The sequence below is a fragment of the Ambystoma mexicanum genome, chromosome 9 (genome assembly GCF_040938575.1).
Source record: "Ambystoma mexicanum isolate Mex_15411 chromosome 9, UKY_AmexF1_1, whole genome shotgun sequence".
Taxonomy (NCBI): Eukaryota; Metazoa; Chordata; class Amphibia; order Caudata; family Ambystomatidae; genus Ambystoma; species Ambystoma mexicanum.
Window position 1 is genome coordinate 918936346 of NC_090931.1, and position 21873 is coordinate 918958218.

At 43.4% G+C, this 21873-nt stretch overlaps 1 protein-coding gene across 7 annotated transcripts in view; it reads left to right on the top strand.

Annotated features, from left to right (window-relative positions):
• The window catches only part of ZNF385B (zinc finger protein 385B), a 1357263-nt gene that overhangs the window by 1300544 nt on the left and 34846 nt on the right, over positions 1-21873 (top strand). For all 7 annotated transcript variants that reach the window (XM_069616089.1, XM_069616087.1, XM_069616088.1 and 4 more), the window contains one exon: positions 13630-13731. In XM_069616089.1, the coding sequence (XP_069472190.1) occupies positions 13630-13731 (102 nt within the window). The remainder of the gene's footprint in view (positions 1-13629; positions 13732-21873) is intronic.

The following is a 21873-nucleotide window of genomic DNA, read 5'->3' on the forward strand; positions in this document are numbered from 1 at the left end:
TTCCTAATTTTAATTTGAAAGGTAACTATTAAAGCAGATTTATTCAAATGATTTTCACTCGTCATTACAATTTCACCATTGTTTCGATATTCTAGGGCAATTCCTCCTTTTGTTCAACCTCGAGAAGAACTAGTAGCAGGAATGCACGCCATAACGCTGGAATGCTTAGTATGACATAACCATCCCACCTCATATTTCGCATGCCCAAGATTCCTGAATAAGAACAAAATTAAACATTGTTATTCAATACCAAATGCTTGTGACCTCTCGAATTCCAAGACACTAATTTAAATGTCTTGCTGTCGCTAAAGAGGCTTACCCAAATTTCTCAGTTGAGATATAGAATCTTTTAATGATAGTGCTAGTGTTCGCAATTCGCCCAGTTCTTTAAGGCTTATTCCTTCTTCACATGTCTGGGTACTAATTTCATTTCCTAGAGGTTTTCCTATATTCTTCAATGATGGTTCAGTATATCTTTGATCTTCTATTTTTCTATTTTCTTTGTATATACTTACATCAAATCCTCTTTTCTGTAAAGAACCTGCTTCTTTAAGGATCAATGATCGTACGAGTTGAGCTGGTATCACCAGTCGCACATAATCATATCTCGGAGGATGTATGAAGTCAACTAGTTTAATATCTGAGGATGTTATCAGATTTAACTCTGGAATGTCCCCAAATAAACTCAATTTGTAGGGCCGATTCAGAGCATTTGGTCCCCCTTCATCAAATACGAAATACAACACCAAGCCAGGGTCATTTGGAAACACAGGAAGCAAGAGGCTTTCTTTTTGATTGTCTCTATAATTTGAAAACCTATTGCTTGTATCAGTATTATAATATTCCTCTCTGAACATTGGTTGAGAAAGGTGCTTCTAGTCGTATTTTCATCAATTATAGTTGTTCTCCCATTACCTCGATCTGCCTCATTGCATTTGTGATCTTCCCGAGCAGCTTCTTGGGTTGTTGAGTTCAGATCCTCAGATTTCTTTATAGGTACTGCCGTTTCTGTCAATTTATCAACATTTTTCTGATACAATATTTCCTTAATCATATTTCGCACTAAATCTTCGGAAAGGACTTGTGACTTTAGAGCACTACTAGCACCTATGTTTAGTTCTTTCTCATTATTTTTGTGGCTATCTCCCCCTAAGGAGACATCGTTGCTTCCAGGATTAGATGACTGGATTTTCAGAGGGCTCCAATTTCTCATGTTGATGTCAGCGATGCCACATCTCGCTTGGTCAATCTTTGTTTGACTTGTGACCTTTGAGCACTGGTCAGACGTATTGGTCATACCACGAGTCACCTCAGAATATTTTACCTTCCCCATAGGAATGGATGTTACTGAACTGTCCGGTATACCTGGTATCGGAGAATTTGAGCGGGAACGGGCAGCAGGATTCTTGAATATGTCAAAAATATCTAGCATTCCGTTTTCAATAGATTTCAAATTCATATCAATTCTGTCTGTTATGATTTTATTCTTCAGGGCATCTGACAGATTCATTTTCCGCTCAATATAACCCGTATTCTCAAGTTGTTCTTTATTATTAGTGTTTACAAGGCCAACTGATGTCTTTCTTGGTACACAAACTCTTTGCCGGCAGTCCTCTATCACTTTGGCAGCACCCTCTTTTACCTGCTCTTTCTTTTCATTACATAAATTATTATCTCTCAAGAACTATCTAGAAGATACATTCAATATCCTTTGGTCTTGCGCTTGTTTGCGTTTATTCTTTCTTCGTTTTTCTTTTGATATTTATATATTATACTGTGAGACAGAGTCACTCACAGAGTTAGGTACCCTTCCAACTTCTAATCTCGTTTCCCCATCATCAGTGGCCATGGGTTCACAATTGTCAACACCAGATTCAGTTACACCACTTTTTAGTGAATCCTCAAGAACAATGACATCTAGTGTAGCTGTACCTTTCACTGTATTTTTTTCTGATGTTTTTGTCAGCTTTCTCTTTTTCCGGGAGATGGCCTATGGGTACACTAGCTATTATCACGTCCATCCGATTGTATTTTTAGTAATTCTTTGATGCATACTTCAGGCATAGCTATTAAAACCCTCAGTATCTCAGTGTTTGTGATTGATTTTTTATTTCCGTCAGGATCAATATATCCTCAGCCTTCTCATGTTGCAGCGCCTTGTTGTCAATGAATGTTTTAAGCGGGAACATTCTGTCAGATTGAATAGAGCACTGCGTTGAAGCGTCAAAGTGCTCTGATAAGGCCAACTTTGTTATTACACCTGATTCAAAGATTGGTGGAGTATCCATAAATGAATGTGAAGGCTTGCACTCCCTCACTTGGTTAATGTCATCTACGCTGATGGTAATCGGTATAATCTGATCCTCGCAATATAAGGATTGCAAATAATCAGGAACACCTGCGTCCTCACTCTCAGAAATCATCGCAACTGACCGCTGTTGCGCACACTCCATAAGTTCTTTGTCAGTGTCAGAGGACCCTGGCAAATATTCAGCTGCTGTTAGACTCGTACACCTTGTCCTGACAGTCATCAGAACCTTATCGCGCTTGATTTGTGAGCTCTTCTTATTAAGTTTTTGTTTTTTCCTTCCTTTCCCCTTTTCCTTTCTTTTTCTCTTCCCTTCCTTTTCCCCTCCTCCTTCTTTCCCTTTTTCCCCTTTTCTTTTCCCTATATTTTTTACTTCTTCTATCCTATTAACAATTTAAGTTATTATCAACCATCAGGAGAAAAACAAAGAAAAGAAAAGAACAAAAGATCACAGTAACGTTTTGTAATTAATTATAATCAGCTGTATCAGGTCTCAGTTACCCGTTAGTTCTATAACTTAAGGTTGAAACCACGGATATCTCTGCTCGTTATTGGTGTTAGTTCGCTAATTGCATTATAAGCACAGAGTGGGTAACAAACTGCTCAAGTTGCACTACGAGGGCAACTCAAAAGGATTCCACTCACGCAGCACAATAACCACAATGCCGGCTTTGAATGAGTTACATAATAATTGTATTTCGCTGTGTTGCGACTAAACAACGATTCACGACCTTGGAGAGATCAGCCTGCTGTTCTGTCCGCATTACCAAAATTGTACAAGGAGGTTTGTAATTTGCTTGCATTTCCTATCTGTTTGGATCTCTTCTGGTGTACTAGAGGTGTGGGCTTGCTTGATGGTTCATGAACCGATATTCATCCCTGGACCACTGGTGCCCCGGAAGTTGATTCGTCACAGTACCGTTAATAGTTGAGAAGTGTTAGCACATTTTTGTACTTTTAGACACAAATGCCAGAAGCCCCATGGACACCTGTATGTCGGCTAGGTCTGCTGAGTCATCAGCCCCAGGAGATGTCTCACTTCCACAAGACACAGAGGTGAAAAGCAACATGCAGCCCACTTTAGTGGTGCCGCCCTCCATCGCACCTCCTTGTCACCGCTACTGTTGCAATTATTCACATTCTTTAAGTGCTGGGCTGATGTCAAGATCACTTTCATCAGACTCCAAAGCGTAACTTTGGTAATTGCTCTCTCAATAACCTCAGCTTGGTTAGTAGACTTCACCAGCTTTACCAAAATAGCAGTTATTATTTTGGTATTACTGGTGGTGGGGCTGCAATAATAATCTTGTTTTTATAGCACTTGATGCCACATTTCACCCGCTTCTAACCACTGTAATAATAGGCTAGCCTGGTGATTCAAACTTGTGAACTGCAGCCTGGCCCCATCTCTGAGGCCAGCACTTAATTGTGAGCTGTCCACCTAGCCTACAGCCAATGTAAATGGGGAAAACATTTGAGAGTCCTACAATATTCTTCATTAGCACCCTGTGGGGGGGTGGCAGCCTCCCGCCAATCCGGAGGCCCAGAACAAGGTCTTTACCACACAGTAAAGCCCCCATTCCAAGCCTCCTGGGATCGGGTGGGTGCCATTTCCCACTGCCCGGACCAAGGTAAGTGCACCCCTTGCTCCTCTACATCCCCTTCTGCCTAACCCCCACCCCTCTTTCCCACATATTTAACGCCCCCCCACTAACCTGATGCTCCCTTGTTCCTCATTGGCACCGGGAACAATATTATTCCCGACGCATCCCTATTGCTGCAATGGGCACCATGGAAAGGGAGAAGGGACTACGTGCACTTCCCTTCAACCTCGTCCATGGCAGCTAACTTGGATTGTAGGTTTCTTTTCAAGTTGAGAAATGGCATGTTTGCTGTTTCTGAGCATGAAAAAAAACCTATAAGCATCCCGTTATGACATGTCGGGATGCTAATAGCAATAAACCCTGAGCAGGGTGGGAGACATTACCAGACAGGTAATGCCCATGGTCTATCATTAAGGCCGCCGCTTAGCTTGGGCCTGTAACTGATGCCTCAGGGCATTACTTGACCGGTAATGCCACCCCTGCTCGGGGTTTATTGCTTAAATATTGCCCTAACGTGAAGGTCCTAGACACAGTTGATCTATGGGAAGAGGATTAAGCTGGAGGTTTCTTTTGGTTAATAGCGGCTGCTGCAGAAATATCTGTGTGGCCTGCCCTCGTGAGTTGATTCCTACTTTCCTAATTCTGTGATCAATAAAGAGAGCGCCATTGATTTGCAAGGATGTATTAGCGATCACAACAAAAAAGCATTATTATTATTGTTGTTGTTAGTACTAATAACAATAATGCTACTGCATGCTACTGCAAATCAAACCATGGGACCACATCAGGTATTTGTTTGCTATGTAGAAGATCCTGTACAATGCTGCTATGGCTGCATCAGAGGACCAAAATATGGACAAATAATCAGGGATTGATACCTAATTATTGATTCTTTTGCTAGCCTTGCATTTCCAAATGGTCTAACTGCATCATGACTGAACTTAAAGTCTGAAAAGCAGGAGAGTATAAATAAGCTTTGACAAAGCAAACAGTTTTAGCTTTTGTATAGGTAGAGTCTGAAAAATGTGGCTCACAAGATGTTTTTTAGTTCAACGCCCAGGACCAAAATGGTTGGCTTTGCCAAATTCCTTTTTAACAGGGTATGCAAGGAACAGCTGCAAGAACACACTTGTTTGCCTATAAATTAAGTGGTTGAAGACCCACATGGTTATTACACCAGTAGCTGGTTAACAGCTACATTTAAGCCATCACCTCTCAGAAGACTGCTTTGAAAATAGCAAAGGCATCCAAAGCTTTTTTGATGAGATTTGGAGAGGGGGCGTTTGGTAGGGCTGGTAGTGGGATGAAATGGCAATCGGGACAAGCATGGATATTGGCAATCAAAGGGCGGTTAAAATTCCAAACAACGCCTACTGGCCGCGTCCCTCCTCACTTGGAATCTCTGTCCTAGCTTCATGTCAAAAGGCAATAGATCTGGCGTGTATGCAGCACTTGCAGTGCTGCCTAAAAGCCAACATGAAAAAGTACAAGTTCATTGTGTCAATGTAGATCATTTGAATTCAATCATGAGCCAGCGGAGAGGCAGATGGCAGGGCCAGAACTCTGGCATGAGCTTTACGTGTCAATATCTGTGAGGAGCAGCTCTTAGCCTATCCATGTGGCTGAGCAGGCCTCATAGATTGGAAAGGGAAGGGAGCAGAGCTGGCCATAGTAGCAAGAGATGATGTACCCAGATGAATAGGATTTTGGAGTCTGATATTTCTGTAAGGACATCAGCCAACACAAGAACAGAGCTAAATGACAATACTATTGGCTCCTCACAATGCCTTATTAATGCTCTCCTCTATCACAAAATGAGTGCATTATTTAAAAAAAAAACAAGCCAAACACAACTAGTTGTCTTTGTTGTAGTTCATTTTAGATTCATTTACTTGATATTCTGTGCCATGTAATGGGACATATGAGATATATTCTGTATATGTTTTTTCTTATTCGTTTTTTCTTTTTTTATCTTTCTACTTGTCAACTTGTGTACTTTTATATGTTGTGTAATGGTTGTAGCAAACCAATCACAATACAAAATTGAGGAGTAGGCGCACTCGTGTCTTTTATTGGTGTGAGCTGCAGAGTAGGACTGATTGATGGTCATTTCCCTACATGTAGCCCCCCTGGTTGTGTCCCCTGGGTGCAGTGCTGCATTGCTTTTCATCTGGGTTCAAGCTTCAAACATCCTATGAATTCCATTCACGAGTGCTGATGAGAAATTATGGCACAAACCATGAAGGAGTAGACAGGAGATGGAAACCTCTACATATATCAATAGCACGATTTACATATAAAAGGAGTCAGGTCTTCCTTACGCATCTAGAAACTTCCAACTCTTCAGTTCCGTGTTTCCTTCTAATCTGATTACTGCCCAATATCTCCTCCCAGGAAGCCTCTTCTTTTCTGTTAGATGAAGGAGTGGTCTCCACAGGGCTAGCAGGAGTAACAGGTCTTTCTTTATGCGTTGGACTCGTAGGTTCGTCTTCACTTCTACAAACATGTGTGGCCTCGATTGAACACAGGACATTCACGATTTTTGGCTGGCCCCGATCCTACGCATCTCTCGAAGGATCATGCCATGGTCTCTGAAGTTCATTATTTGGGTGTTAACCGGTCTTAAGGCAGCACCAGGCTCTAGCTGTCTCGCAGGAGGGTCTATGTGCTCTCTCTGCGACAAACTAAGAGGACTGGGGGTGAGTTGCTGGTCTTTCCTCATCATATCCATCAACAATTCTTTGTGTTTCTTGTCTTTCCCTTCCACCCTCTCTGACAGAAATTTCACATCAATATTCTGAAATTTGCTTCAGCATCCTTGACCCTATAAACTTACGTGCTGTCTCTTTGATCTACATTTTGGATTTGCCCTTTCATAGATTATATGTGTTCCATTGTCCAGATCCTGCCCTGCTCTTCGTTCAGTCTCACTAAGCTCTTGAGATCATATGGTATTGGCAGCTCAGTGCAATTTGGCTCTCCAAGCCTTTTCCTGTTTTATCAATTGCAAATTGTAAGTGATGATCTTGCTTGCCTTTCCCCATCTGTGGTTGATGGTTTGCTTGCTAATCAAAATAAAATGGATGCCTCTGTACATAAGAAAGGAGAAGGAGACATCAGTTTTGCCTACATGTGACTGGGCCCCTTATCTTTATCAGATGGCCATGTCTGCTGACAGCCATCTCTCTTTTACCTCCTCTGGTTCCTTACGGCACTGACACTCATGTCCCTATTGGTGCAGTGAGGTGGCCAACCAGAGAGAATCCAGTCGTACCACCTCTTGGGGATATCCTCATGTCTATGCGGCCATTGCTTAAGCTTTACATTTTCTTTGAGTCCCAGGCCTAGGGACCCACTTTTTTGTATTTGTATCACCCGTATCAAGATGGTCACTGCTCACCGCTTTCCAACAGGTCATAGTGCTATCCATCATTCCGGGATAGGGCCCACTAGCAGTGCCTTTACCCTGCACAATCTGCTACGTGAACGACCAGCATTCTCCATTTGTCGAGCCTCTCTATGTAATTAGAGGGCTGTTCACCCTGCAGGAGTTGGGGGGGTCCTCTTCACATCTGCTCTCAGCATTGGTTGGTATGTTGCCCCTTCTGTGAGGGGCCTCTTCCTTCAATAATTAAACAAAGGTGTGGGAGCCCTTCTAATGAGAATGAACATGGGTCAAATACCCTGTTCTATGGGATGTCTCCCACTCAGGAGGGTCAACGACCATGTTTTAGCTCACTGCACCCTTCACAAAGGAGAAATAATCATTTTCATCACCTCACTGCGGAGGCCGTACACAGCCAAACACGTGTCTGGGGTTGCTGTTGGTACTCTTGTTCAGAGGAGAATTGCCTAGGATTTCGGTGCCAGACTGCCCTTGTGGGTGGGACAAAGACTGGTATGCAAATGCATATTTCTCCTCTGTGAAAGGTACAGTGAGCTAAAACGTGTATGTGCAACCTATTGGGGATCTACTGCAGTGCTCATGCTATCCCCTTCTCAATTGGCTCCACCTCTCATTTGCACACTCTCTTCTGCAATGCAGCATGTTTATTGCCACCACAGCCAGAATGTTTCTCCACAGGTTGCCCCTGAGCACAGCTGAGCATGGATGCTTGTCCAGCTGGCTGGGGCTCAGCCCTAAGAAAAGTGTGTCCTCCCTGTCTGTGTCCGAGCTTCCCATGGCTCTGCCACACAACTCATTATATGGACTGTCCGCATCCATGTCTCATTCTGCAGGCCATACATTTGTCATTTCAGAGTCATACATTTTCCTAAAGAGGCTCTATTTACTTCTGATCTTCAATCGGGATCAGATCCCGTGGCCTGGTGGAGGTATAGTCCATCAGTGCATAAGACCTTTATCTCTGCCAATCCATGTTTTTGGGAATCCTTCTTTGGTCTTTTGGAGCACAAGTTAAGGGCCTTGTCCAGGCAGAAGGAGCTCATACTAATCACATTGGTTCAACTGTGCACCACGCCATGCCTGAAAATAGTAGTTCTCAACTCTTCATGAAATTCATTGCACATGATATCAGGTGCTGGTCACATCTCTGATATGATTTTGTTCCTCCATCGTACTGCATGCTTTTGAGGAAACAAATATAGATTTAGTGACTTTTTGCGTGAAGATATTGCCAATATAATTGTTGGTAGTAAAGAGACAAGGCTATGGGTCCGGATGGGCTGGCCAATTATTTGTTGAAAGGAAACCCCAGTTCTTGGAGGCAAATCCTTGATTCATTATTTAAACAAATAGTTAGTGAATCTCACTTTCCGGATTCCTGGCACAATAGTTTTATTGGACCAATATTCAAAAAGGGTGATAAGATCAGCTGGAAAATTACAGACCCATTTGGCTATTGGACTCTTCCAGAAGTGTTTGCTTCTTTGGTCCTCAAGGATCTGGAACACTAAGTCACAGCCACCAAGCAGCTGTCAGTGTTCCAGACACAAAGGGTGTGGGCTGTTCATTGAATACTTCTATATTAAAAATCTTAAAACAACAATCTAGGGGCAATAAGGTCCATATTGCATTTCTGGACCTACAGTTTGCTTTCGATCGTATCGATCAAAAATATCTTATGGAATAAGCTATGAAAGAAAGGTATACCTCATGGGGCGTTGAATATATTGATACAATTATATTCAGGAACAACCCTGCAAGTAAGGCTCAACATGAATGGTGGATTGACGCGAAATATTGCTTCCGCGATAGGTTTGAGAAAAAGATGCGTGTTAGCACCCTTTCTCTTCAGCCTCTGCTTGGGTGATTTAGAGTAGGAGTTGAGCAAGGTTTGCGCATTTCCACCCAAGATTGGACACACGCATTGGCAATTCATGGCATTTGCTGATGATATAATATTATTCAACACAACTCAAATTCACCTACAAAGGCTATTGAGCTGTGTAGATTATTTAGTAATGAATAAATGTATCTATCAATGCAACAAAATCTGCCATCTTGACCTTTAAAGAGACTGGGCAAATGGAAAAGTTGCCCTGGTTCATTAAGCAAATAAGAATTCAGACATGTAATCAAATTAGATACTTAGAGTATACAATCTTGAGTGGTAAAAAGTCTTCCATTTTGATGAAACGACTTACTGTGAAGCTATCACCATTCTAGGCCCAGATGAAAAAAATGTGTACAAAATGTCGATTTTTGTTTGTTCCTCTCAAAAACATTTATGTACAAAAGTTGATACCATCCCTAACATATGGATTGGAGGGAGAAGAGTACGCACACGAGAAGGTAACAACCAAGATTGAAGAGTTTTTATGGAAGCGAGTGTTAAATCTACCCCACAGCCTACAATGGTGCCAATTAGACTTGAGTTTGGACTGCAATCTATTGATTCCATCAATCAAGAAGTTAACAATATTGTACAAAATAATGAATCCCAGTAGACTCTCCCTATGAGACGCTCAAGGAGATACTGACTGCGGAATCTTCCTTCCTGTTAAATAACTATGAAGTTGATTCCACAGTCTAGTTATTGGTTTCCTGTTCAGTAAATATGAAGGAAAAAAATCAAAGACCATGGTTGGGTGACACAATTTACACAAGTATACACCGATATGCTTTATTAAGCGAATATGCAAAGATTATAAATTCAAGAACTAATATGCCTAAATACATAGAAATATGTCCAGACCCCATGAATAGACACATTTATTTGGTGTCCAGTGATAAAGTTGAATGGGAAATGGCCGCCAGGAGGCGACATTTGCCCAAAAATGCACCATTAGTAAAATCAAACACTTTCCCCAAATATTGTAGGATTGGAGTTTATAATATAAAATTATAACCCTCCTAGAATACAAGAGTATTTCAGGGGTCAGAAAAAAAACGTCTGCCGATGTTTTCTTGGGGGGGGTTTTGTGTTTTTTTTGTTGGTTTTTTTTCAGGCAACATTATCACATGGAACCATTTATGTAACATTCAGCTTAAATCAACTTTGCACTCTGGATGTGTGGGGCCCCAGGAGGGGAATAGAAAACTAAAATAGAATTTGTTGAGCATGTAAAGACATTGCTAGACTCGAGAATTGGAGACACTTGATTTTGGAGTGTAGGGAAACGAAGGATTTATGCTCAGATTGCTTTGGCCGGTATGTATGTGATTTTAGAATAATGGACACAGATAATCTGTGGGGTTTCTTGTGGGATGCATCACAAACAAATTTGATTCATTTTATGTATGTGAATTAGTAATGTGGATGTGATGGTTTGTATTGTATTTGCATAGAGGTTTTGATAAACCAAAATACAATAAATACAGTTAATAAAAATAAATAGATTTATGTGAAGCACACATGTCCAGTTATGCTGGTGACTTAGTTATTACCCTGGATATCATGTTACCAAATATGAACATGACACCATTAGGAATATGATCCACATACTGATGTGCAGCACCAGCCTATGAGATCAAATGTATTATTATTATGATTATTATTATCATCATTATTAGGGCATTTATTGAGCATGATCCTAGCTACTGGAAGCAGTGGATCGCTTACAATCATAGAAGCAAGGAAGTGGGGATCTAACAACGGGGAGTGAGGGCAGTAGTCAGCAATGGATCTACAAGTAGCCAGGGGAGGAAACAGTGGGGATCAGATTATCCATTCTCGGGTAAGGTGGGGAGTGGGCAGTGTATGGACCTAGGTTTTAGGGAGGAACCTTTCCTTGAAGAAGAGGGTCTTCAGCTCCTTCCTGAACTGTAGAAGCGAGGGGGTGAGTTGCATGTTGATAGGGAGGAGGTTCCAGATTCTTCAGCCATAGACAGTGAAGACCTATCATCTGTTTTTTCCTTCCTGAACTGGCGGAGTTCAGATCTGCAAATGTCTTTACTTCTGGTGGATTGTAGGTCTCCGGAGATGCTGAGTTTCTCAGTGAGGTAGCTTGGGGACTTCATGACAGCCTTGTACATGATGCAGCCCAATTTGAAAATGATATGGGCTTGCAGTGGGACCCAGTGCAGTTTGATGAGGGTCGGGGTAGTGTTTGCGGAGTCCTTTGATGAGTCATGCTGCAGCATGCAGTACTCATCTCAGGGGAGCCAGAGTAGTTACCAGAAGGCTTTCCAAAAGGAATTTGCCATCATCCAGGTGGGGGAGGACCAAAGCTTGGACAGCAGATCTGAAGTTGTTTTCATGAGATGAAGGGCTTTATTTTTCACAGGAGAGGAAGCCAGTACCAAGCCATTTGTGTCTTCCTTGCTATTTGCTGTTTGAAGGAGAGGTGTCTGTCGTTATTGAGCCCAAGGAACTTAGCACAGGTGGCCAGCTGGAGCGCCCTCTAGGTACATAGCAGAGAGCCAAGTCTGGATGTCCGGGTGTTCGTTGTTGTTGGTCAGCAGTAGGAATTCAGTCTTGGAGGGGTTGAGCTTCAGGGGTATGGCGTCCTTTCACCGAGACCCGTTTTTACAACGGGTGTTTTGCCGTGGGAGTTTTTATGAAAAACTCCATAAAATATTTTTGGGGGGTAGGAAAGGGCAAATAAAGGGTTGGGGGGCAGGGAAATAAAAAAATAGTAAAATGAAGAGGGGTTTGGGATGAACCTTCTCACCCTCAACAAAATTTCAATGACGTTTTTCATAAAAACTCCCACTGCAAAACACCTGTCATAAAAACGGGTGTCGGCGAAATGACATGGAATCAGCTTCAGGTAAGCACTGAACATCCAGGACTGGATCAATGAGAGGCAGGCCTTGAGCCTGTGGATGTCTTCGATGGAGGATATCTGAGGCAGAGATGCGTGTCATCTGCGTAGTGGTGGTTTCATGTAAAGGCTGAAGATCACAGAGGAGAGGTTGGATCATTGCGGGACTCCATAGAAGATCGGTAGTGTTGGTGATTTGGAGGAATCCATTTGTACAAACTCGTGGCGATTAGAAAGGTACAATTTGAACCAGCTGAGGACGATTTCGCTGAACCCCATACATCTAGCCATTTTACTGACTTATGAAGCATTGATCTGATTCAGCTTTACAGCCTGGATGGATTTGACCGTGCTGCCTGTAGAGCTAAGCAGGATCAGCCTTGGTTGGTTTTGTAGATGGGAGACATGCACTGGTGTTGTGACAAGGGGCATAAGTTTCCAATGATGTCAGCTTCAGGGGCGGGTTTTACGATTTACTGTCATGGGGGGGGGCACTTGGATTTAGGGCAATGGATCAGTGGATAAGATTAGCGCACCATGGCGGTTTTGCATGATGTGTAAATGTGGGAAAATCGAAAGTAAGATGCATAGACATATGCCCTATCAATTAGGCCAATAATATTTCTGAGAGAACTTCCCCTGTAAGTCTATGGAATAGCTTATAAAAGCTCAAACTTCGTTCAGCTCCCCAGGAGCATGCAAAAGAAATCACTGCAATAAAATGCATATTTAATACATATACTTAATACAAGGGGCTCCAGCCTCATGGCTGCAGTCGCTGTAAAGAGACATTCTTACATGTTGGAAAGCGATGTATGTGGTGTGTGCTGGTATGAGACGGCAAGACTGAACACTTCTGCGGCAGGGCATGATGTAGCCTCGTGCCTGTTAGTGCAGTGGGATCTAATGTGTGGTACCTTTCATCAAGCTCAGTGGGCAGGCGCAGGTTTAGGCTACAGCAGTAGAGAGAGGTGCCAATACTTGTTTCGCTTTGATGATGAACTGCACAGGACAGAGGGTTTGATGTTGCAGAGTAATGGGTGGATGTGTGTGGCTTGCACTTAATGGCATCTCCTGCCTGCTGGGCTACTGCTGCACATATTAATTATACATTTCTCGATGTTTGCGATGGTAGGTCAGTCAGCTTCATCATTTTTGGTGCATGGTCCAGTTTAGGAATACATATGGACAATTGAACACATGTCATTATTTTGTGTGAAGGAGACAGGTGGAGTGAATTCGAGACTGTCTTTGCATCATTTGGAATTTTTCGAAGCACCAAATATGACATAATCTACAAAAGAGCGGTTAACGGTTCGTTTAAAAGACATTTTGTTTGTGGACAAGACTATTACGTATTATGGTCAGCAAGCACCAGGATACGTTTAAAGTGATTTCTACCTGAGGGAAAATATAATGTACCGCATATATGGCAAAATTATATAACGAATCAGTGATCCGTATTGCTACGTTCGTCAAAGATTGTAAAAACCTTATGATATCTGGCATTCCGAAGCATCTAATGACAATGGCTGGTTTGCATTGCAGCACATCTCCAGTAGAAGGCACAAGGACCGGGTAGCGGGGAAGCCCATGAAACCGAAGTACAGCCCTTACAACAAACTGCAGCGCAGCCCGGGTGCTTTGGCAGTAAGTGCCTTCCACTTCGCCTGCTTCCCTGTCAACACATCTTTCTAACACATACCTTTTCCATTCATGAGTGGTTCCATGTCAACATATGTTTCTCTTGAACGCCTTTTGCCTTAATCATTTCTGAACACTACCTTGCGTTAAAACCGACTTTACAGCAAATGCGTTTTTTCTTTCTTTTGTTTTCTTTGTTGTTGCTGGTTATTTGGTTATTTCACCCCCCCCCCCCCATGGATTTTGTCCCTTATTTTTTGTTTTATGCTTTGCCATCTTCCTTATCGTGCATGTTCTCCTATTGTTTACTTTTTTCTAATGTCCCTTTCCCATGTTTGCTTTTCATGGGCATAAGGAGGCGATAGCATCCATAGCCCACCTACTCCCACTCCTTCCCTTTCCCCAACCTTCATTCTTTTTTCTAACAGTGTTTTCCAAATCAGTATTTGCACAACAGGTGTTTTTCAGGATGTATTTCCCAGAAGGTATTTTTACATGTTACCATGTGATGGCATGAGGGCAAGTGGACTGTCCTTCTATCGAGTGATTCGGGTATTTTCCCGCTCATTAAGAGGAGGCCAGTTGCAGTACTTCCGTTAGGGCGGAACCCAGGTTGGTTTATGCTCTGCAAGTTATTTTCTGACTCTCTGAGACAGTTCAAGGTTTTTATTTCTTCAAATGTTTGGGGGCTCTCTAAGGGCCGACCCTCTCTATCTAATCTAGAGTTGGGAGTTCACTCCCCTGTCTTGCTGGCAGAGATGACTCCTCCGGGAAGAATCTCGGGTGTACCCTGCTCTATTGTCTCCACAGTGCTAGACACTCTGACTTCCCTAGTTCTTACTGTCACTCTCCCTTTCTCCTCTGACGCTTCCCTCCCCTTCCTACTCCACCCACCATCTCTCCTCTCTCTTCCTACCACTTCTTCTCTCACTCTGATGGCCCTTCTACTATGCCTCACCTCCACCCTTACTCTCTCCTACTTTCTCTCTCCCTTTCTACTGCCTCTTCTTAGTACACCCCACTACTACCCTCCCTGTCTCTCTCAACTACTCCCCCTTTTCTCCCCACACTACTACTACCCCTCTCTCCACATCACCACTTTGCCTCTTATCACACCATTGCTACTATTATTCTCTGCTACACTCCCGTCACACTCCACCCACACCTTCTCCCACAGCCACCCTCCTTTCTTTGCCACAACTAATACCACTCACACACCTACCACGCCCACTCAGACATCAGCGTACCCCTCTCTCACACCAACTAAAACCTCATGTTGCACACACCTTCAATAAACCTTCTCTGTGCTCTTCTACTCTGTCCTTCCTCCAGCGGCTCTCTTGGTCTTGCTACTCCTCCCTTCACCTCACCCAATAACCCAGACCTCCTCCCTAATTCCCCTCCATTGGTTTGCCTCCTCACCTGGTTCCCCAGGCCAACCGCTAGCTGTTCTTTCCACCAGGGAAGTGTTACAGACCGGGCAGGAGTCTAAAAAGGTTGTAAGCCCCGTTTGGGTCTATTTCACCTAAAGCACTTGACCTAATCACATTTGATCGAATTTATTTAACCCTTTTTTCAGTCTAAATTGCGGGGGGAGACCCCCTTTAACTCTACCCACACATCCCCTCAACCTAATCTATACCCTTACCCACCCCATATATATATATATATATATATATATTTAATTACATTTGACCGAAAGAAAGGTCAAAAAAGTCAATCAAATATTTTAGGTCAAATGTTTTTCGGTCAATTATGCTAATACCATAAGCCCAGCTCCCTTTTGATCCACAGGGCTACAATTCCTGGATTGGAGAGGGTGCCGCCGTGCAGGTAAGAATTATATGCAATATAGTCTTGTCTTGCCCACCGCTCTGTGCCCAAGCTTGAGCTAGCATTCTGTCAGCGCAGACTTGTTAATGGTGGGCGAATTGAAAAGGTGAACCCCGCACTCTGGCACATCGTGTTGTCTTCTCCAGAGCAGGTCACACACGATCCCTACTGCTGTCTTTTTTTCCTTCTTGGTTGTAACCATCAGTCTCTTTTGGGGTTTTTGCGGCTGGTGTCTTTGCCGCTGATGGGGTGACAGGTCCAGGAAAAGGAGAAAGACACTGGCCAGAATGCTGCTGTGGAGGCATGGTCTGATAGACAGTATTACCCCCATTATACCAGCAGGCACAAGGGGAAAGGCAGGGACTGGGGCCCTCGCAAATCCTGCACCCCACCGCTGGGGATGCTCTGGGTCTTTCATTAACCCTGGTAGGCCTCCCAACCCCAGCTAAGAGGGTTCCCCATCCCCCACCTGACAGGAACATATCTCTGGCCCAGTCACATTGGTTATTGATTTTCCCTGGATTATGGCTGTGAATGTGATATTGGGTGATAGTCATCAGGGGCACTCGGCTCTGCAATTGGTTATTTTCAGTGGGGGTGCTGGGGCAGATTTAGGCAAAGGGGGGTATCTCGCCTTCTGCTATGAATGGACTGCAAAGATCTGACGGGGCTTGTGCCACGGTGCTTCGGTAGTCTTTGGTAAGGGCCACTGTGCAGGTATAGCACTGTCCAGCCGATGCATTAAGGTTTTCAGTATCTTTAATACACTCTTCTGTGGTTTCGAAGTAGTGTTAGTGGCTGGGGTTGCATTAGGCTGTATTGTTTGTTTGATGTTATTTAGAATGTGGGCAACCTTTTCTTGGAACATAGTGGCTAATACATTTGGCAAGATCCGGCGAAGTTTTTTGATCACTTTTAGTTTGCAACGGGTCAGTTAGCTCTTTATACATTTTCAACATCTCTATTATTTTTCTTTATGCAGTGCTCATATGACCCTCGTAAAACAAATGTGTTCTTACTTTTCTTTGCTTGTTGATTGCAAATATATTTTACAGGCTAATTTGTCTTTGGGAATGTTGGATTACCGCCATTTAAGTTCCAGGATTCTACCTTTCTTTTTTAGTTGTGCAAATTCGTCATCAAACCATTGATGGTCCTTTTCCGAGGGATTCTTTATTCTTGCCTTATCCAATCAGTGTGATTACATCTAGCGTTTTCACTATTTTGTGATTGAGGTTAAATTGAAGGGTGTTTGCGCAATCTAGTTTTGTGGGGCAACTCCTAGAGGCATTCAAACTGTCTTAAAAATGTTGTCTATTAACTCAAGAAAGTGGCCTTGGATTTAGTTTATGGTTTGAGCCTCCAATATTTTTATGGAGGGTATGCTTGTATCTCCCATTCGTTGAGAAGTAACTGGTGGTCGATCCATGAGAAGTCAACATGTTTGTTGGTTTTAAATGGAATGGTAAGCCTATAGGCAATGGTGGGCACCTGTCCATTTTTATGCCCCGGTTCATCTTCCTAGGACTGCAAACCTGGGTTTGTCATGGCTTGAAAGAACAATTTTGTGTTTTTGGATTCAGGGCAGTATAACCAGTGGTTTATACCCCGTAGGATCACACGTGTGTTGCTTCTTGGATGCTTACTAGAAAATCTAAGCATGCTAGCACGAATGTGTGTTTCTGACCAGGCAGTCACTATCCCACAAGAATAGTTGGGGCCTTTTTTGGTCACTACAACATTTCCAAAATAAAAAAATGTGCAGTGTTTAGAGCAGGAATTTGATATTTCTCAGAGTATTCCAAGGAGTCTCCCCCTCCTTGTTTAGCTGCTATGTTGATTACAAATATTTTGCATTAAGGAGAAAGGATGGGAGTAACTGTTGGGGTACAGTTTCCATGTCTCTGTGATTCCTAGGTGGTCAGTATTGCATTCCTACATCATTTGGAAGATGTTGGTGGTGATTGTTATGCCCGGTCTGCTGTTAGCAGTAGCAGGTGTTAGTTTTGGGGGCTCTTTAATTAAGTTGACCAGGTTTTCAGGTTGTAAAGGTCTACTGGGTCTTTTGAGCAGCATCTCTATGGTAGCCAAGTGGTTGGTCATGGATTAGGAGCATTTGGTAGGATAGTTTGCTTTCTTGTGCTGGATAAACATCCCAACTGTTCTTTAATTTCATCCACTTTTGGTCCTTGTGTTGGCTGTGTTCTGTTGATGTCTTGTTGGGTCATGTCTAAATGCGATTTTTCGAACCGCTGACGTATGTTATGGGTTCACTCTGTAGATTTGTTGGTTGCACGCTCTGCAGGGAGGTTCAGACTCATATTATTTGTATTGAGGTGGCACAGACTTGTGAGTGGATCGTCTAATGCGTTAAATTGAGAATATTCAGCTTGAAACACATTTGATTATTATTTCTATGGTATTTATTGAGCACGGACCTGGCTTCGAGAAGCAACGGAGCGATTTACAGAGGTATACAACCATGCAGCTCTAAATGGGACCACTTTTTTGTGCCGGGGGGGCCGTTTAAGAAGGGGAGAACATGCTTAACAATACAGAGACAGGAAAACAGGCTAACTCTCCCTTTTACGCATTCACAGTCAAAGGTTGCGGAATCCATGGGCAGGAGTCAATCAGTTGCTGCTCATGTGCCAAAATGTCTGTTAAAAACACAATTTATTGATTCTCTTTTTCAATTTGCACTAAAAAGCTATTCAAACATAATCATTTGGGGAGAAAAATACTGACCGCACCAGGAGGTTAGTAGACCAAAAGACGTGTGGAAATACAATTTTAAACACAAGAGAAAGAAAGTATGAAAGTAAAATAGTGACACGTTCCACAGTCTGTTGTGTCAAACATATACTGGAGTTTAATATGTCGAATAAGTGGAGACTGTCATCTAAAATGATGAGGGGTACAGCTGTACAGGGTGGCGGGGTGTAGGGACATTAGTGGAATTCCCAAAGGTGTTCATAATTGATTTTTGATATCTTTGGCGGGGCCCATAATTTTTCATCATAGCTTGTCATTAAAGCATTCATAATTTTTGATTTTAAAGAAAGTGTTCAGTGTCCTGCGCCAAACACTGTCTATATATGCCAAATTACAGAGGAATTCAATATTGATTTCACTCACTCACAGACATGGTCCATGGAAACTATTTGGCCGAAGTTAATGCCATCATCTCTCCTGAATATAAAATGCCTGTAGCCATCTGCATAATTAAAATAGAGCCAGAGTCTTTTTGTGACTACCGTGAGAAATATCAAATTACTGCTCTAAACCCTACACCCTCTGTTTCTTTGTAAATTGAGCCATGCTTATGTGACGGCCGCAGGCATTAGGTGTATCCAGAAGGCCATGGCCACCATAAAGGACACCCCGCCCCATACACATAACCAGGCCCTTCTCAGCCTTTCTTTTGTAGATCTTTCAGCATGGAACTGGTGGGGTGTGCATTTACAGTGCTTAATTTGTGCCTTTGGTTTCCGGTGCCCAGCACCAGAACTTATTTTGTATGTGGGGTTGAGCACCAGCGCTTGTGACTTCCAGCATCCGGGAGCATAACACTGCAGGGCTGGGCTCCTGGGCCTATGATGAAGTTGATCCATGGAGGTAGGTGGGTTTCGAGTGTCCTCCTATTTCTGCAAGCTACAGGTTGTTGTATTAAAAAAAGAGAGATTCTGTGGGCGGCTTCCTTTTTTCTCCCCAGTCAGGCAGGGATTGTTGTGTACACCCATCTGTCAGTCAGATGGGTGGAGCTTGGTGAGGCCTGCTGTTTGCTTTTCACGTGCCCTGAGCCCTTGCTACAATGTGCTACTTCCGCATGGTGATAGCGCGTGTTATCAGAGTCATGGTGGCATGTATGGATTCTACGGCCTGTGGTCATGGCTGACCGACTGACCCCACCAGCTCCCCTGAAATCCAGCCGTTTCTGGATACAGTGAATCCGGGACATGAGTCACCATCTTCGGTTCATCGAATCGCGCTACTGTGCCTCTAACTCCAATGACAGTCCGTGACCTGCTCTCACTATCTCAAGTAAGCGGTGTACTGCAGTGAGTGTGTTCATTTCTGTAAACAAACGCATAAGAAAAATGTTCATCTATTAAAAGGCTGGCTCGCTGTTTCCTGGAGACACCTTTTGTATCCTCGTTTGTGTTTTAAAAGTGCAAATCCTGTGCAGCTGTTACTTTTACCATCCCCGGACGCTGCATATTTTCGGCTAGCGCGGGATGGTAGATAACTGATAAGAGACTGTTGCAGTAACTGGACATGCCATTTTCCGTGCCATGCATGTGCGTCTCCGTGGCCCAACGTTCAGAGCATAAAGATATTTCCAACCGTGCACCTGTTCTTCGAGATCATCACCTACATTTGCATGTAAGTTGAGATCCCGTGCCATTGCTTGGCCATTCCAGGGATAAAGCAGCGGCTGGCGGGTTTTGAGCAGGACTTGCTAGCAGTGCAGAGAAACCTATTGGACGTGCGCACCTAATTGTGCTGGTTTCATTGTCCCTGACTCGTGCTCGTGCCCCCCCATAGGGCTGAATGGGAATGGGAGAGGGAGTAAACAACGGGCCATTACGAGATGGCCCCTTGTTTGCTCCCTCTTCCCCTCGCGGGACCCGGAATGCACGCCTGGTTTTCCCAGACGTGCTTAACGTGTCCCGCGAGGGGACCTCGTAATGTGGCGGTACGGGTTGAACGGCGCTGCAGCCTTTTACGGCACCGTTTAACCCGTTCCGCCAGGGTCGTAATGAGGCCCATTGTCTCAAACCCACACTGATTATGAAGTGATTGATAGTGTCGACACTGTGGGGAGCAGCTGTGGGTGGTGGCAGCAATGGTGGGGAACAGCCCGCCCGCAGTGTCACAAGCGTGCTAGAAAATAGTTGGGCCCTAGCACTTATTTTCTTACAAATTAAGCACTGGGTGCAAGGACTGACCCGGAATAGAATTCGAGACTTGGGAGGTCGTCTCTCCCATGCATAGCCTCTTCATTTCCTGTAGCTGTGTGTGTTTCTGCCCTTTTTTGTCAGGCCAGTGCTGGCCTTTTGCGTCACCTAAGTTATATTGAACAGAATATGGCCCTAACTATTGTGGTGGTGAAGCGAAAAATCCTGGTCTGTACATTGATCCCAGCATGGTCAGATATTTTAGTAAGCATCCATGATTCATTCAAACCATGCCAACCCATGCCACCAGTCCTTGGTAGAGGAACACGTGCATACAGAGGGACACATACCCAATATCATCCATAGATTTACCATTCTGTTAAACACCATCAAGCATATTGACTTGTAATCGTCACACCACCAGTCCAGCAACTATGCAGTCATTCTTTTCATGTCAACTAAAGTCTGTCTTTAGTGGAATTCGCCAAAGCTGTATGTCATGGCTGAAAATCAAAATCAAAACATCTATATGCCATTCTTTGCTTGTGTTAGCCCAGTAGCAAACTTTGAAAGGAATGTCTTTTTTTTCAAAATATCTTTCATTTAAAACTTTTCTTACTAATTTATGAGGTGACATTGATTTGAATAAAAATCTGGTTACAACTGCGGATGTTGGTTGAACGGCACCCATCCTTTTTTAGGTTCATTGTGACAACAGATTATGGCTCATTGAAGGCGGGTTCAGTTTTAGATTAGTAAAATATGGGGGTCGCTGCCAGAATAGTGTAAACCACTTGGGCGTACACAAGACGGGATGACACGGGTGGTTAAATGGTTGCTGGAGCAATATACGTTACATGGATTGTAAAAGAAACCCAAAGCTAGTGGGCATGTGACTAGTGTTCGTTTAGGTAACTTACTGTTCCTGGTGGGTGCCCCCCCTTACTCCTCCTCTTCATGTGCATAGCCCCTGACTTCTGCAACTCAATAAGATCTTCTGCGCTTTCCTCGCTACCTTCTCCCGACAGCCTTTCCCCAGACCAGTCCCCCTGGTGTTTTCTCTGTTTTCTGGCATCCTGGATGGCCGCGTGTCTGCAGCGTGTGCTTACTCTTCGTTAACTTTGCAGCTGCCACAAAGGGCAGAGACGTGTTTTTCCACTTTTGAAACTGTAAGAATCAACTGTCTCGTCCTGCAGTAAACCCTCAGACATACAAAAGTACAGAGACATTTGACTTTGCACCAATAACAGAGAAGAACATGAGGGCTATCCTTTCTTCCATGAAACCAACGGCATGTGCAGAAACCGTAATGCCGCCCAGATGATCCTAGACCACAAGTACATGTTCATACCATTCTTAACACGTCTAGTGAATTCCTCATTTAGAGACAGTCATATCCCAGATTCCATTAAAA